Raw genomic sequence first — 14,151 nt, forward strand, 5'->3', positions numbered from 1 at the left:
AAAACAGTATTCTGAGGCATGTCCAAAATAGGTTCATTTTTTATTGAACCGAACATATTTTCGACATATCTTCTTTTTAAGTTCTAGATCTCTCAAACTTTTGTTTTTAGCAACCATTTGTTTCTCTAGTATCAAACCATTCATAAATTACTGTTCATACCGCATTTATAAATTACCGTTTATTGATGTAAGCCCTAGAAAAATGTCTATTAACCCAACATGTAACTGCTTTTATTATTTCCGTACGAAAATACTGCCTATGATCGCATATCAGTCCCACCTTTGCTGTAATTCCTATCCATATTTGTCCCATAATATGCGATTGTGAGCAGAATAGTTGAGAAATCTCTACGACAAGAACCAATCTTTGCTATAGCTCTCCGTCCGTGCTGTTTGCCAATGCAACAGAGTTCCGCGTTCTACGATTATGTTTCGTTTTGAAAAAGAATATGCAATGAGCAAGGAAGAACCAGGCAACCCACTACTATCAATGGCGCAAATGGAACAGATCTAACAAACTACATAAAAAATATGCAGGGTATGTATGCAGGTGTATACATCACGGCAATGGGCCACAAGTTTGTTTTGCTTTGATGATGCTGTACCGAGTGGTACTGACATTGAAATTAGTTTCAATACCCTAAGCTTGTAGATATTGTTCTAAGCTTTGAATGCCTATAAAAATGTATTGCTTCACAAGGACTTTCAGGATGAAAACGCCGAAAATGCTGGAGATCACTAATTTAATCCAATAGTAACATAACTTTGCAAGCAATACAAAATTGTTCGAGTGGTCCAAAATATGTTCAACAGGTGGTCCAAAATAAAAACAGGTGGTCCAAAATTAAATCTTACATATCTTCAGAATTTATGGTAGTTTGGTTCTTTCAGTGGGATTTACATCATTATTACCTACAAATCCTACTTAGCATTCACCACTTTTTAGTTGCATAGGGAATTGATCAAGTATTATTACAAAATCTAACTTTTATTCGACAAAATTGTTCGGCCATCTCCTAAAGTGGTCCAAAATACCTCCCTTACCCTATATCGATTTATGTAGAGTATGTGCTGCAGAAGCGTCGCGTGATCATTTCTTCAACCTGTGCACTGTTTGATTAAGATTAAATATTTCGATAAGAACACGTATAAAATGTTCCTAAAATGACACATCCAATATAAATTATTCTTCTTCAAACGCATTTTTCATGTGTTTGCCCTTTATGTTTTGTCTGTCTGCTTCCGAATTAAACTCAAACTAAGCTTAAAAGTAAAAATCTCTCTATGTAAAAATAAGTAAGCATTTCCTTATGAGGCAGTATAAACATGAAACGCAATTCTTGGTGGAACTTTTGAAATCTGTGCAAGAGGTATCACAAGTTTTGCATTTTAGTATAAACTCGAAGTATCACTACCGATGCTTATGAGAATCTGTAGATGAAAACAACAGTTTTTTTTTTCTAATTTACCTTTTTTGCTGGATAGTAATGAAAAGTTATGTAATTCATATCTGTGATGGTAATCAGATCGTTTTTGTTTTTTGCAAATCTGATTAAATTGTTATTATATCATTCAATTAATTATCTTAAAGATAAATCGTCTAGCTCAAACCTTTGTAGGGGTATGTGGCGGGACCATCATCATCATCATCATCATCATCATCATCATCATCATCAATATATCCAACAATCAATATGAAACTGACGACATTTTTGTGGTTCATATTTCGCATGCTATGAATGATCCGCGGTACCCAGTAATGTAATCGGTAATCCGTACGTAGTTTCTAAACTGCATTCTTCACTCCTTTTGCAACATTGATTTGCCAACTGTCAATATTACAGAATCATTTTAATTATGTCTCGCATTTGCAGCATTGACGTGAGATGTCATTTTTCTCTAATGAAAGGATGAACAGTATCCTTCTTCTTCTTCTATGACTCTACATTCCAATTGTGCATGAGTATGTATCTTGTGTGGCAAGTACGATGGATACACTATGCCCAGGGTGTCGAGAAAGTTTCCAACCCGAAAACATCCTAGACCGGACCGAGATAATCGAAATCGCCATCTCCGGATTGGCAATCCTACGCCTTTGCTCGCAAGGCTACTGGAGACCCCAGTATCCATGAAACTTTTTTTTTCACCTGCCTCCGAAAGTTTTTCATCTTTAATTTATTTTCAGCGCAAATAGCCATCGGAACTTCAGATGATTCGTTCACTATTTAAAGGCAGTTTGGAAGCTGATATAATTATTCAGACCTTCACTTGTCATAAGACGAGTTTGTACAATCCCAATTAATTCCACCACTTAATTGTACCTTGACAGATACGTATTTCGACCTCAACAGTAAGGCCGTCTTCAGTGTCTCGTACTTGACTCGACAGGTTGAGGTCGAAATACGTATCTGTCAAGGTACAATTGAGTGGCGGAATTAAATGGGATTGACGACAAACTCGTCTTATGACAAGTAAAGACATTCCACTAAAAAGCTCAAAATAATTTTCTTAATAATCAGACCTTACCGACTAGAAAAAGTGAAGATCATTGACAACTGAAATTATTAGATTTTCTTCCTAATATTCCTTTTTGATATTCCCAGAAAACATCCAAAGGACACGGCAATGTTCAACGGAAACTGATTGGAAACTCGGTTCTTGGAACGTTAGGACCCTGTTGGAACCTGCACAAGTTGCCCTCCTTGCTCGAGAGCTGCAAAAGGTAAAGGTGGAGATTGCAGCATTTCAGGAGGGCCAATGGCGAGGAACAGAGGTTGAGAATTAAGGACAAGTTCTTCAACTACTGTAACAGCTTGATAAATGCATGTATAACCATTATTTTGGTTGAATCAAAAGAAAATTCATTAAAAAAATACACCAGCCTTTATTGAGTACACAGGATTTTATTTTTACACGATTTTTTTTCGCTCGTGTTTTTTATCGTGTGACTTCAATTTACCACCAAACTTTTCGCAACATGTTTCAAAAAATCCAGGATAAATCAAAGAAAAATCACATGATTGTTGATATGCGTTAAACATTTAGGATGAGTGGAAAATTGAGAAAATATAAATCGTGTAAAAACAAAATCCAGTGTATTTCATAACTTTACTTTCAAAGACAAAAAAAGATATAAACTTAATTTAAGAACATTGAAAGCTTAAAGCTTTAAAACACTGACAAGCAACCCTACTAACACTGTATGTTTACGAGAAAGGCGGAATTAGTGATTTTCGAACGAATTCCCCAAAAATACAACTTGTTGCGATCTAATCGGTTAAGGATAAGTGGCTAAAACACATGTTTTTTTTGTAACTAAACATACAAATGCACGCAGAGTGTTATATACTCCATATCAACACGGTGTGTCTATGGGGAATCATTATTTTTCAAAAATCAGTATCCCTGAAACACCCACCAGGTGAGAGTACATGCTCTCCTCTTTCATATAGTGGGTAAACTAAAATGTTCTATCGGAGGATCTAGAACAATTTTTATTTTTTCACTATTTTTGGTGCAAATTCCATAGAAATCTCAAATGATAGCCGATTTAGCCCCCCCCCCAAAATGTATGGAAAAATGACCCCCGATAGAACATTTTTAAAATGCACCTACGCGAAAGAGGAAAACCTATACTTTCGTGTAGTGAGTGTTTTAGAGATACCGATTTTTTGAAAATAATCCTCTTTGGACAAACACACCGTGTCTCAAATAATATGGCTCGTAATCTGCAAAAGTTTGAGGTACCGAAGTACTCGAGGTTGATTTGGATGGGACAAAATAAACTAATAAACAAAACAAACAGCCAATCATGATTAATAAGTTTCACTCACCTGGTACAGCCGATGACGTACTTAGGATAGCGCCAATCACAACCAGCGCTACGACCACGATCAGGATGGCAAAGTTTTTCGCCTTTGTCATATTTCGGACGGAAGTATACGCCATCCTCACCAGCATTCCTCGGCGGACGTCGAGGAATGTTCACTGTGCGTGAAAATTTTAATCACACTTTCTCCTATTGCTAAACGATACCCATTCACACCTCTTCCGCAGCAGACCTTGAAGCGTCAAAGTCATTAAATGATTTGTACTGGTGTTGCTACCACAGAACGGTGCTGCTGGAATCGAACTGGAGCTGCTTCGTGTGGTCGTCGGTCTGATTATAAATCCATTATCAATGTTTCATCTGCACGGTAGATCAATTTAGCATTTTTCTCCAAATTTGGCATCTTTTCAATACTGCACGATATGTTCATATATAGAGTAGGTATACCGGTAACGTTTAGGTGAATAGTCGTCCACTTTTGTTCCCGGACGAATCACATTTCGTCACCGTCACGATGAACCACGGACAAATATGTGGTGGGTGCACTTGCATTGATTTCACTGGTCTACAAAAAATGATGTCGTTCTTTCACTATGTACTACTGGTACTGGATACCTGTTTATTATTTTCTAATAAAGCTGTACACTGTACACAAGAAGGTGACCCGAAAACTTATTTTTGTAGCGGTTAATAGTTATGTGATCATCTATTTAGTAGGGTAACCGTACCCTTAGTGGAGGTAGCAACAATAGTGGAGGTAGTGGGGTTTTAATAAGATTTTTCATACTTAATTATACACTTTACGATGGTTTCAGTTGATCCATCGTACATTATATATCCTGTTGAATTTGCTTGTAAAACTATTGAAAACAAAGATACAACTTGTTGAACTTGTTGTGGTGCAACTGTACCAATAGTGGCGAGTTTCATAAGAAATCAATGGATAGCACCATTATGAGAACCAAATTTAATTTTTACCACCACCAAAGGAACAGTGTACCCATTTGTGGTGCAAGCAATATTTGGTAGTTGTTGATGTTGATGTTAAATAACACCAATTTCATTTTTGTTAGCATATTTATTAGATTATCTATTTGTTAAGATATTAAAGCTATAAATTTCCCATAATCTATCGATTTAAAAAAAAAATTTCTTTTATGGATCTACTACCAATAGTGGAGGTAACTATTGGTACCGTTACCCTATGTCCCATCATTTATTTATCCTCTGCAGTACTGAAACCTGCCTTCATTAGCCATGTGGTAAGATACACGGCTACAAAGCACGACCATGCTGAAGGCAGCTGGGTTCGATTACTGGTCCGATCTAGAAAGTTTTCGGGTTGGAAATTATCTTGACTTCCCTTGGCATAAAAGTATCATCGTGTTAGCCTCATACGAATGCAAAAATGGTAACTTGGCTTAGAAACCTCGCAGTTAACCCTTCCGTTACCAACCCCCCTTTTGAAAACGGAAATAAAAATCTTTTTGGCTATAACTTGTTTGTCTTTCAACATTTTTTTCGCAACTTTCACCAAAAAGAAGCGGAATTTATTGTATTTTGTATTATTGTATTATATGTATTTTTAGGAGTGGCTACTTGATACCGGAGTTATTCTGGATTTAAAATTGGTGTTAGCTTTTGGCCATATGCCAGAACGCATACTTCGGAAAATATTATTTTAGATATTTTGAATAGAAACGATGCATAAACTATACCAAATTTGATCAGGAATTTGATCGGTCCAAAATATGGCATGTATTCCGGAATCCGGACGTTCCGCCGGAACCTGTTACGGGGTCACTTTACGGAAATGATGCGACCCATCAAACTTCATGATTTCAAAAGTTAAGGTGTTCTAAGGTAGCAAGTCTTGTATTGAAAGTCTTGATAAGTTGAGAACTATACTGCCGCCATACGCATATTTGTCCCATGTTTGCTGGGATTCCCTATATACATGGGACAGTTATGCGTATAACGGCAGTATAGTAGCTAAAGGAAATGGGTCGAAACGATTCAAGACAGCAATTTTTAGTTTAGATATGGAAAAAGCATTTGATAATGTAAATCACAACAGACTATGGCAAGTGTTAGAAGCGTACAATATCCCATCGCAGTTAGTGAATTGCATAAAAAAATTATATCGAAATGCTTCGTCGAGGGTATTATTCAATGGACATCTAACAAACAGCTTCAAGGTTGAAAAATCAGTTAGACAAGGCTGTCCCTTATCTATGCTATTATTTGACAAGTCTATCAGTCAACAATTAGACAAGTCTATCAGTCAATAACTGGAATTCTTATTGACAGTGAATTCATTAAAATAATTGCATACGCAGATGATGTTACGATTATTATAAGAACAGATTTAGAATTCGATACAGTCTTAAAAATAGCAGATGAATATGGAACAACGTTCGGTATCAAATTGAATCTAAAAAAATCGAGATTTCTAAGAATTAATAATATTATGATAGGACCACAGAAAATTAAAGAGGAAAGGCAGTTAAAAATATTAGGCGTTATATTCGAACAAAATTGGAAGGAAATGACAGATAATAATTACAGAACTTTGATAACCCGATGCAAATGTGCTTTGGGATCGATAGGGATTAGAAATCTAAATATTATTCAGAAAGTTTGGATTATCAATACCTTTATATTAAGTAAACTCTGGTATGTAGGACAAATTTTAGCACCGGACAGAATCCATATAGAAGAATTAAAAAGCTAGTTATTCGTTACTTCTGGGGTTCTCAGATTTTTAAAGTAGATGCAAGACAACTTTTCTTACCCTTCGAGAAAGCTGGTTTAACATTGGTAAATGTAGAGGAAAAGTTAAAAGCCTTGTTTATAAAACAAATTTTGTACGGATCAAACTCGACGTTAAGAGAAACTATGCATTTTATGCTGAATTGTCCATACACATAAACTGTCCCGGAATACCAACGAATGGATTAACATCGCTATGCAATACAAATCCATCGATTATTTGAATACGGTTGCTTTGATATACGATTCATTGTTAGTCAAGGACCAATATGTTCCAAAAATTGAATTGAAATTTCCAAACTACGATTGGCTTACCGTTTGGGAAAATTTTAGCAAGAACTTCCTTAGCTCAGACGCAAAATCAATGTTATATCTAATCTTAAATGATATTTATGCTAACAAAGAAAAACTTAGCAAACATAAAGTCAGGGGTCAAACGGAAAATATTTGCGACATATGTAACAAAATCGATACGAATCTGCATAGGATCAAAGAATGTTCATATTCTAAAGAATTATGGAAATGGATTCAACAAATAATTAAAAGCCAGATGAAAATTAATATGACCTGTGCTACTCAAATTATAGGGACTCACATAGCGAATAACAGAAAAGACATGAAAGCAGTCTTATGGCTGGTAACGGAAACAATATTGTACAATATGAAATATTATAAAAATCCATCAATATTCGTGTTCAAGAACATGCTTAGGAACAGGAGATGGAACCAGAGAAACTATTTTAGGCACACATTTGGAAAATATGTATTTGTATTCTAATCTTGATTTATATGTATTATAACGATTTTTAAAGTGACAAATAAAAAAAAAAAAAAAAGGTAGTTTTGTACTTCCTGGACCGTGGTTGAACCGATTGGAATCGGTAAACGGTTTTACCATGTACCGGTTCGAGGGACAATTTTGGAAAATAAGCAAACCCCATCATGCGGCGTATCAAACTTCATGATTTCAAAAGTTATGGCATTCTGTAACGAAGAAGTATGTCCTTACAACCGTTCAGCAGCTTAAGCGCCACTCCCAGTACCAGGGAGGCTGCTGACGTAAGTTGGAGTCCGGCTGAGACCCTTATCTTTAGGCGAGTTAAGTGGTTCAAACACTCTCGTTCACTTCAACTACCCAAACCCGAAGCAAATAAATTGGGAACCCTTTGGACCAAGTGGAAAATATTGTTCATCAAACCGATCAAACTATTGAGAAAAAAATTACTAAAAATACCATTTGAACAAAGAATATAGAAATGGCAAACTCAGACAGATTTATATTAATCGTGCATTTCGTTTTAGGGTTTTACATTGGAGGGAAGGGCGGTTTTACTGTCTATCCTACCTTACTTCTACCCTAAACCTGGCTCTTGGTGGGAAGCTCCCACGACGCGTCGAAGTGGTGTGGATGAACTCGTTGGCGTACGCGTAAAGTCCAGCGATCAAATCGATATTACCATCACGTGGTCGAGCAGTGAGAAGCTATCTCCTTTACGAAATGCGCGTAGCGATTTCGAGCTCCCAGGTACTCGTGCTGATAGAACGGTGCGCCAATGAACGCGTGAACTGCACCGACAGTGCCTTCCGGTCGAGCAGATTTCCTCGAGTGACCGGGTGCGTATGCGTGTTGTTCGAATGAACACTTCTGACGGCGACCGAAACGTTGGTGAGCGAGCACTTTACACTGCACTGGAGCTTGGTGGGTGGTAATGAGCCGTATGGGTGGAAAAATCACACCTCACCCACGGCTGGGACGAATAACTGGTTTATATTGGGGAACCACTGCTCGATCTCGTTGATCGTCTTACTCACTCGGTGGCGGTTAGAAACAGCCGCGCGTGTACTTACGTTGGGTACACATAAGCACCCCACGTTGAGTAGGGAATCCTAAGCTAGATTGGGATGGTACTAACCAAGCCCGGTCCCTAAGGGAGCACACGCGCTTTAACAGTATTCCAAAGGCAATTCACTGTTTAACAAGTTTTAGGATAACTTTTTTTACAAGTTTTAGGATAACTTTTCGTTAATATCCGATAATTGCTGAATACAATGCAAACTGTGGCGTCACTAGACGATTTTTGAGCAGAGTATCTAGTTTGAGGTAGACATACAACGTGCACGTGCAATCAGCACGAGTACCTGGGAGCTCGAAATCGCTACGCGCATTTCGTAAAGGAGATAGCTTCTCACTGCTCAACCACGTGATGGTAATATCGATTTGATCGCTGGACTTTACGCGTACGCCAACGAGTTCATCCACACCACTTCGACGCGTCGTGGGAGCTTCCCACCAAGAGCCAGGTTTAGGGTAGAAGTAAGGTAGGATAGACAGTAAAACCGCCCTTCCCTCCAATGTAAAACCCTAAAACGAAATGCACGATTAATATAAATCTGTCTGAGTTTGCCATTTCTATATTCTTTGTTCAAATGGTATTTTTAGTAATTTTTTTCTCAATAGTTTGATCGGTTTGATGAACAATATTTTCCACTTGGCCCAAAGGGTTCCCAATTTATTTGCTTCGGGTTTGGGTAGTTGAAGTGAACGAGAGTGTTTGAACCACTTAACTCGCCTAAAGATAAGGGTCTCAGCCGGACTCCAACTTACGTCAGCAGCCTCCCTGGTACTGGGAGTGGCGCTTAAGCTGCTGAACGGTTGTAAGGACATACTTCTTCGTTACAATTTGGCGCCATAATCTGATATGGGATTCTATTGTACCCCATAGGTATAGAATTTCCAATCATTGTTTGGGCTAATGGAAAATGTACTCGTGTGTTTCCCAGTTACAAAAGATCCCCTTCTTAAAATTTGGCTAAATACATTCGATTGCTCAGTGCAAACCATATCGCTAGAGCCCCATCGGATGAACTCAAAATCGGTTGCAGTCGTTTGGTAGAGTAGAAGGAGTGAACGTATATGAGTGGAGCTCAATACATATACGCGAAAATTACACCGTCAGCGTTACCCTAGTATCTGATAGGTGGCAGCACAAGTATTCCGAAAGCTCATGTTGTATTTTATTTTTTTGAATGGACAGTGAGCAAATGAATGAATTATTGGCAGTGGCTGATTTGCTACTCGCCGCTATCACATCAAGGCGCTATAGTATATGCGCAAAATAGCCAGCATGAGTTAACCACCAGGAATTTGTATGGGGAAAGACATCTAACGCGGGTTTTCTCAACAGTAGGAGCTTTTCACGAAAAATTATTCGGTACCAGTTATGCAGTAAGGTGTCCGCTACTACGCCTACCAAATATTTATTCGATTAAATTGCCTATTTTCGAAATATTAAACATTAGATGCCTTTCGCCATACTGATTTACCAAAGTTAACTCTTAGTGTGCCGCTGTAAACACGCTCAAAGCAGGCGATTCATTATTGGCAGTGGCTGATTTCCTACTCGCCGCTGCCACATCCAGGCGCTATAGTATATGCGCAAAATAGCCAGCATGAGTTAACCGCCAGAAATTTGTATGGCGAAAGGCATCTATAGCGGGATTTCTCAAAAGTAGGAACTTTTCACGAAAAAATATTTGGTACCAGTAGTGTAAGAAGGTGTCCGCTACTACGCCTACCAAATATTTTTTCGATCAAGCTGCTTAATTTTGAGAAATCGAACCTTAGATGCCTTTCGCCATACTGATTTCAGAAAGTTAACTCCTAGTGTGCCGCTGTAAGCATGCTCAAAGCAGGCGATTCATTGTAATAGGGTGGTAAAATCAATCGTTACAATGAATTATTGGCAGTGGCTGATTTTCTACTCGCCGCAGCCACATCCAGGCGCTATAGTATATGCACAAAATAGCCAGCAAGAGTTAACCGCCAGAAATTTGTATGGCGAAAGACATCTAACGCTGGTTTTCTCAAAATTAGGAACTTTTCATGAAAAACTATTTGGTATCGGTTATGAGGGATGGTGTCCGCTACTACGCCTACCAAATATTTTTTCGATTAAAGTGCTTAATTTTGAAAAATCGAACCTTAGATGCCTTTCGCCATACTGATTTCAGGAAGTTAACTCCTAGTGTGCCGCTGTAAGCACGCTCAAAGCAGTCGATTCATTCTATGGAAGTTTTGTACTTCCTGAACCGTATTTGAAACGATTGGAACCGGTAAACTGATTTACCACGTACCGGTTCAAGGGTCAATTTTGGGAAATAAGCAAACCCCATCATGCTGCATATCAAACTTCATGAATTCAAAAGTTATGGCATTCTATGGAAGTTTTGTACTTCCTGGACCTTATTTGAACCTATTGGAACCGGTAAACTGAAACATTTAACCAAATAATACGATGTACATGATAGCCAGGTTCTGATTTTTGATGAAAACTATGGTATTAGGCGATGTGCGGAATGAATTATTGGCAGTGGCTGATTTTCTACTCGCCGCAGCCACATCCAGGCGCTATAGTATATGCACAAAATAGCCAGCAAGAGTTAACCGCCAGAAATTTGTATGGCGAAAGACATCTAACGCTGGTTTTCTCAAAATTAGGAACTTTTCATGAAAAACTATTTGGTATCGGTTATGAGGGATGGTGTCCGCTACTACGCCTACCAAATATTTTTTCGATTAAAGTGCTTAATTTTGAAAAATCGAACCTTAGATGCCTTTCGCCATACTGATTTCAGGAAGTTAACTCCTAGTGTGCCGCTGTAAGCACGCTCAAAGCAGTCGATTCATTCTATGGAAGTTTTGTACTTCCTGAACCGTATTTGAAACGATTGGAACCGGTAAACTGATTTACCACGTACCGGTTCAAGGGTCAATTTTGGGAAATAAGCAAACCCCATCATGCTGCATATCAAACTTCATGAATTCAAAAGTTATGGCATTCTATGGAAGTTTTGTACTTCCTGGACCTTATTTGAACCTATTGGAACCGGTAAACTGAAACATTTAACCAAATAATACGATGTACATGATAGCCAGGTTCTGATTTTTGATGAAAACTATGGTATTAGGCGATGTGCGGAATTAGGGCAGGTTACGGTACTCAAATATAATGCTACAACATGGAGATAAAGTAAACGGCAACCTTGAAAAATTGTGTTCTTCATCCTCATAAAAACAAAGGAAAGACTAAGTTATATGAAAAATAAATTGGCAAGTTTTATACTTTTGTAATGTAATTCAACACTGCAGCAGCATAATCTACTTCAAAATATTATGAAAACTCATATGTGAATATGTACGTTATGTGGAAGATATTGATTTGGAAAATGTATTGGAGGTAACCACTTTCCCTTCGATGGGACTCGAACCCATCACCCTACACTTGACTACAACCACACTTGATCAGTACAATTGCTGATGAAGAATGTGTATAGCCGTGTACTCTAATGTGGACGTGTACTATACACATGTGGAAGTATTGGCTTGAGAAATGGATTGCGAGTGATTTGACTATGCGTCCAATTTGGGAATCTCGAGCTCGTTCAGTAGCCGCAAGGTTGCGAAGGCCGACGGAGGTCCTTCGTAGCTTAGTTGGTTAAGTTGGTTATTGGTTGGTTGGTTAGTTGGTGGGCACCAGTCTAGCGTACTGTACATATGAGTTTTCATAACATTGTAAATTAACGTCCAAGTCTGGTGGTTTAATCCCCGGAAATAGGCAATTAACTTTGATTGAACTACTTCAAAATAGTTATAAGGCGAAATAATCTGAGCGTCAAAATTTATTTTTGATAATAATTTTGAATACATTTCTGTCGATTATTGCGTTCAAATTTATTTCGAGGAATCCCGGAAAATCCCGGAAAATTTTGATTTTTTTCCGTTTCCCGAAATGTTGATTCGGTGCTATACGAAGTGTGCAAAAAAACGAAACCATCATCAACAAGTCTTACATTATACTCCTTGGTTTTGCGAATGACATCGACATCATTAGTGTAAATCGCAGAGCAGTAGAAGAAGCTTTTGTGCCTTTTAAACGGGCGACTGAAAGAATAGGGCTTGTCATAAGGCCGTTAAAACTGAGTACCTGGTGGCTGGCAGAGAATGCGATTTGAAGTTGTCGACGAATTCATATATCTTACAACACTTGTTGCATGCGATAATGATGTTTGCCGTGAGGTGAAAAGATGTATTGCAAGTAAGGTTTTCGTAGCCAGCTAAAGTCTCGCACGGACAGAACTTGCTCTGTACACATCGTTGATTCGTCCAATTGCTCTGTAGGGCCATAAAGCATTGGCGTTAAGAGATCCAGGCTATCGAAATCTCGGAGTGTTTAATCGGAAAATACTAAGTTCAATATTTGGTGGCACAGACGCATGCATCATCAAGTACCTACACAAAACTCTATTCATCGCCAGGCTGACAAAATATGACAGGTTACAGTAGGCTGAACATGTAGTGCGAATGCCGGAAGTGAGACCAGAAAAAAAGATTTTTAGCAGAGAATGAAAGATGACGTCGTTACTGCATTTCGCAACAGTAGGATAAGTTTATAAAAAAAATATTACAGTTCGTGAGTTTGTTTATAATCGCGACTAGATTCTCCTTATCGCTAATGTAGAGACCGGTAGTAATAACAAGAAATCGCAACAGGTCGAAGAGCTACAAGTTGGTGCAGTAATTAACTGTAAATATACCGACCCAGAATGCACACGGACGTTATTCAATGGTCTACCGAAGATCGTCCGTCACAAACGTTCCCACCGGAAAATCCTCCAGACAGAGATGAAATTGTGAAAGTGACCCGATCGACGATCGAGAATTAGTGGAAAACATCACCTTCCCGGCAGCAACGCCAATGTCAGTATGAGTCCGCTCCCTATTACCACAGCCTAGAATTTTCCTAAAACCTTTGTATCAGATTGATAGATTTCTTATAGTGAAGTTTTCAATGTTGAAGATCGAATCCTACAAAGAGGTACAGGTAAGTCTCCACTAGTGCGATTGATGGACCTTGGAATTCTTCAATTGCCTAGCAATCAGAGCAATCAATAATGTTCATAGAATACAGCCCAACTCTTAGAAAATAAGCTAAACATAATGAAAACTTAATTATTATCAGTATATTATTCTGTGGTATTATTCTTTAACATGACATCTGTATGTTTTGCCAGTATGAGCTTAATAGGACCAAAATATTGACGGAGGTATATATTTTCATATATATTGGTTTAACACCTCATAATAAAGTTTAAATGAAATTAGTCTGCTTATGCAACATTCAATTGAGCTTAAATTTCCAGAAAATTACTATTTCGTGAGCTAAACAACACCCAACTTAATTTTTTATTCATCCATCTCTAGAAGGAAATGAACATGGAACAATTTGGGTGCATTAAATTTTCGTCGTACGTTATTTATTTCAATTTTAATCATGAATAAATGATTCTTTTCTCCTTATTCAAGAGAATTACAGCAGTTGACCGGCTCTTCTCATAAATGATTCAGTTTTGATAATAATGAGTTTGAAATATTCGATTTAAGAAAAACAACAATATGCAGCGCAGTATCATAACGTAAAATTTTATTGAGGGGAAGTCTAATATTTCCTCTATCCTTTCTGTTAATTACGTCACTGACCAAACGTCTTTAT

The 14,151-nt window shown here is 37.9% G+C and overlaps 1 protein-coding gene across 9 annotated transcripts in view; it reads right to left on the reverse strand.

Annotated features, from left to right (window-relative positions):
- The window catches only part of LOC134212314 (galactosylgalactosylxylosylprotein 3-beta-glucuronosyltransferase S), a 58,716-nt gene that overhangs the window by 41,604 nt on the left and 2,961 nt on the right, over positions 1-14,151 (reverse strand). For 3 of the 9 annotated variants that reach the window (XM_062690051.1, XM_062690054.1, XM_062690053.1), the window contains exon 2: positions 3,834-4,394. The exons of 1 other annotated variant lie outside the window; for it this stretch is intronic. In XM_062690051.1, the coding sequence (XP_062546035.1) occupies positions 3,834-3,960 (127 nt within the window). In that variant the 5' untranslated portion in view covers positions 3,961-4,394. Of the gene's footprint in view, positions 1-3,833; positions 4,501-14,151 lie in introns of all 9 variants that reach the window. 5 more of the 9 variants (XM_062690050.1, XM_062690052.1, XM_062690055.1 and 2 more) reach the window with 4 other exon arrangements.

Source organism: Armigeres subalbatus, chromosome 2 (assembly GCF_024139115.2).
Source record: "Armigeres subalbatus isolate Guangzhou_Male chromosome 2, GZ_Asu_2, whole genome shotgun sequence".
NCBI classification, from domain to species: domain Eukaryota; kingdom Metazoa; phylum Arthropoda; class Insecta; order Diptera; family Culicidae; genus Armigeres; species Armigeres subalbatus.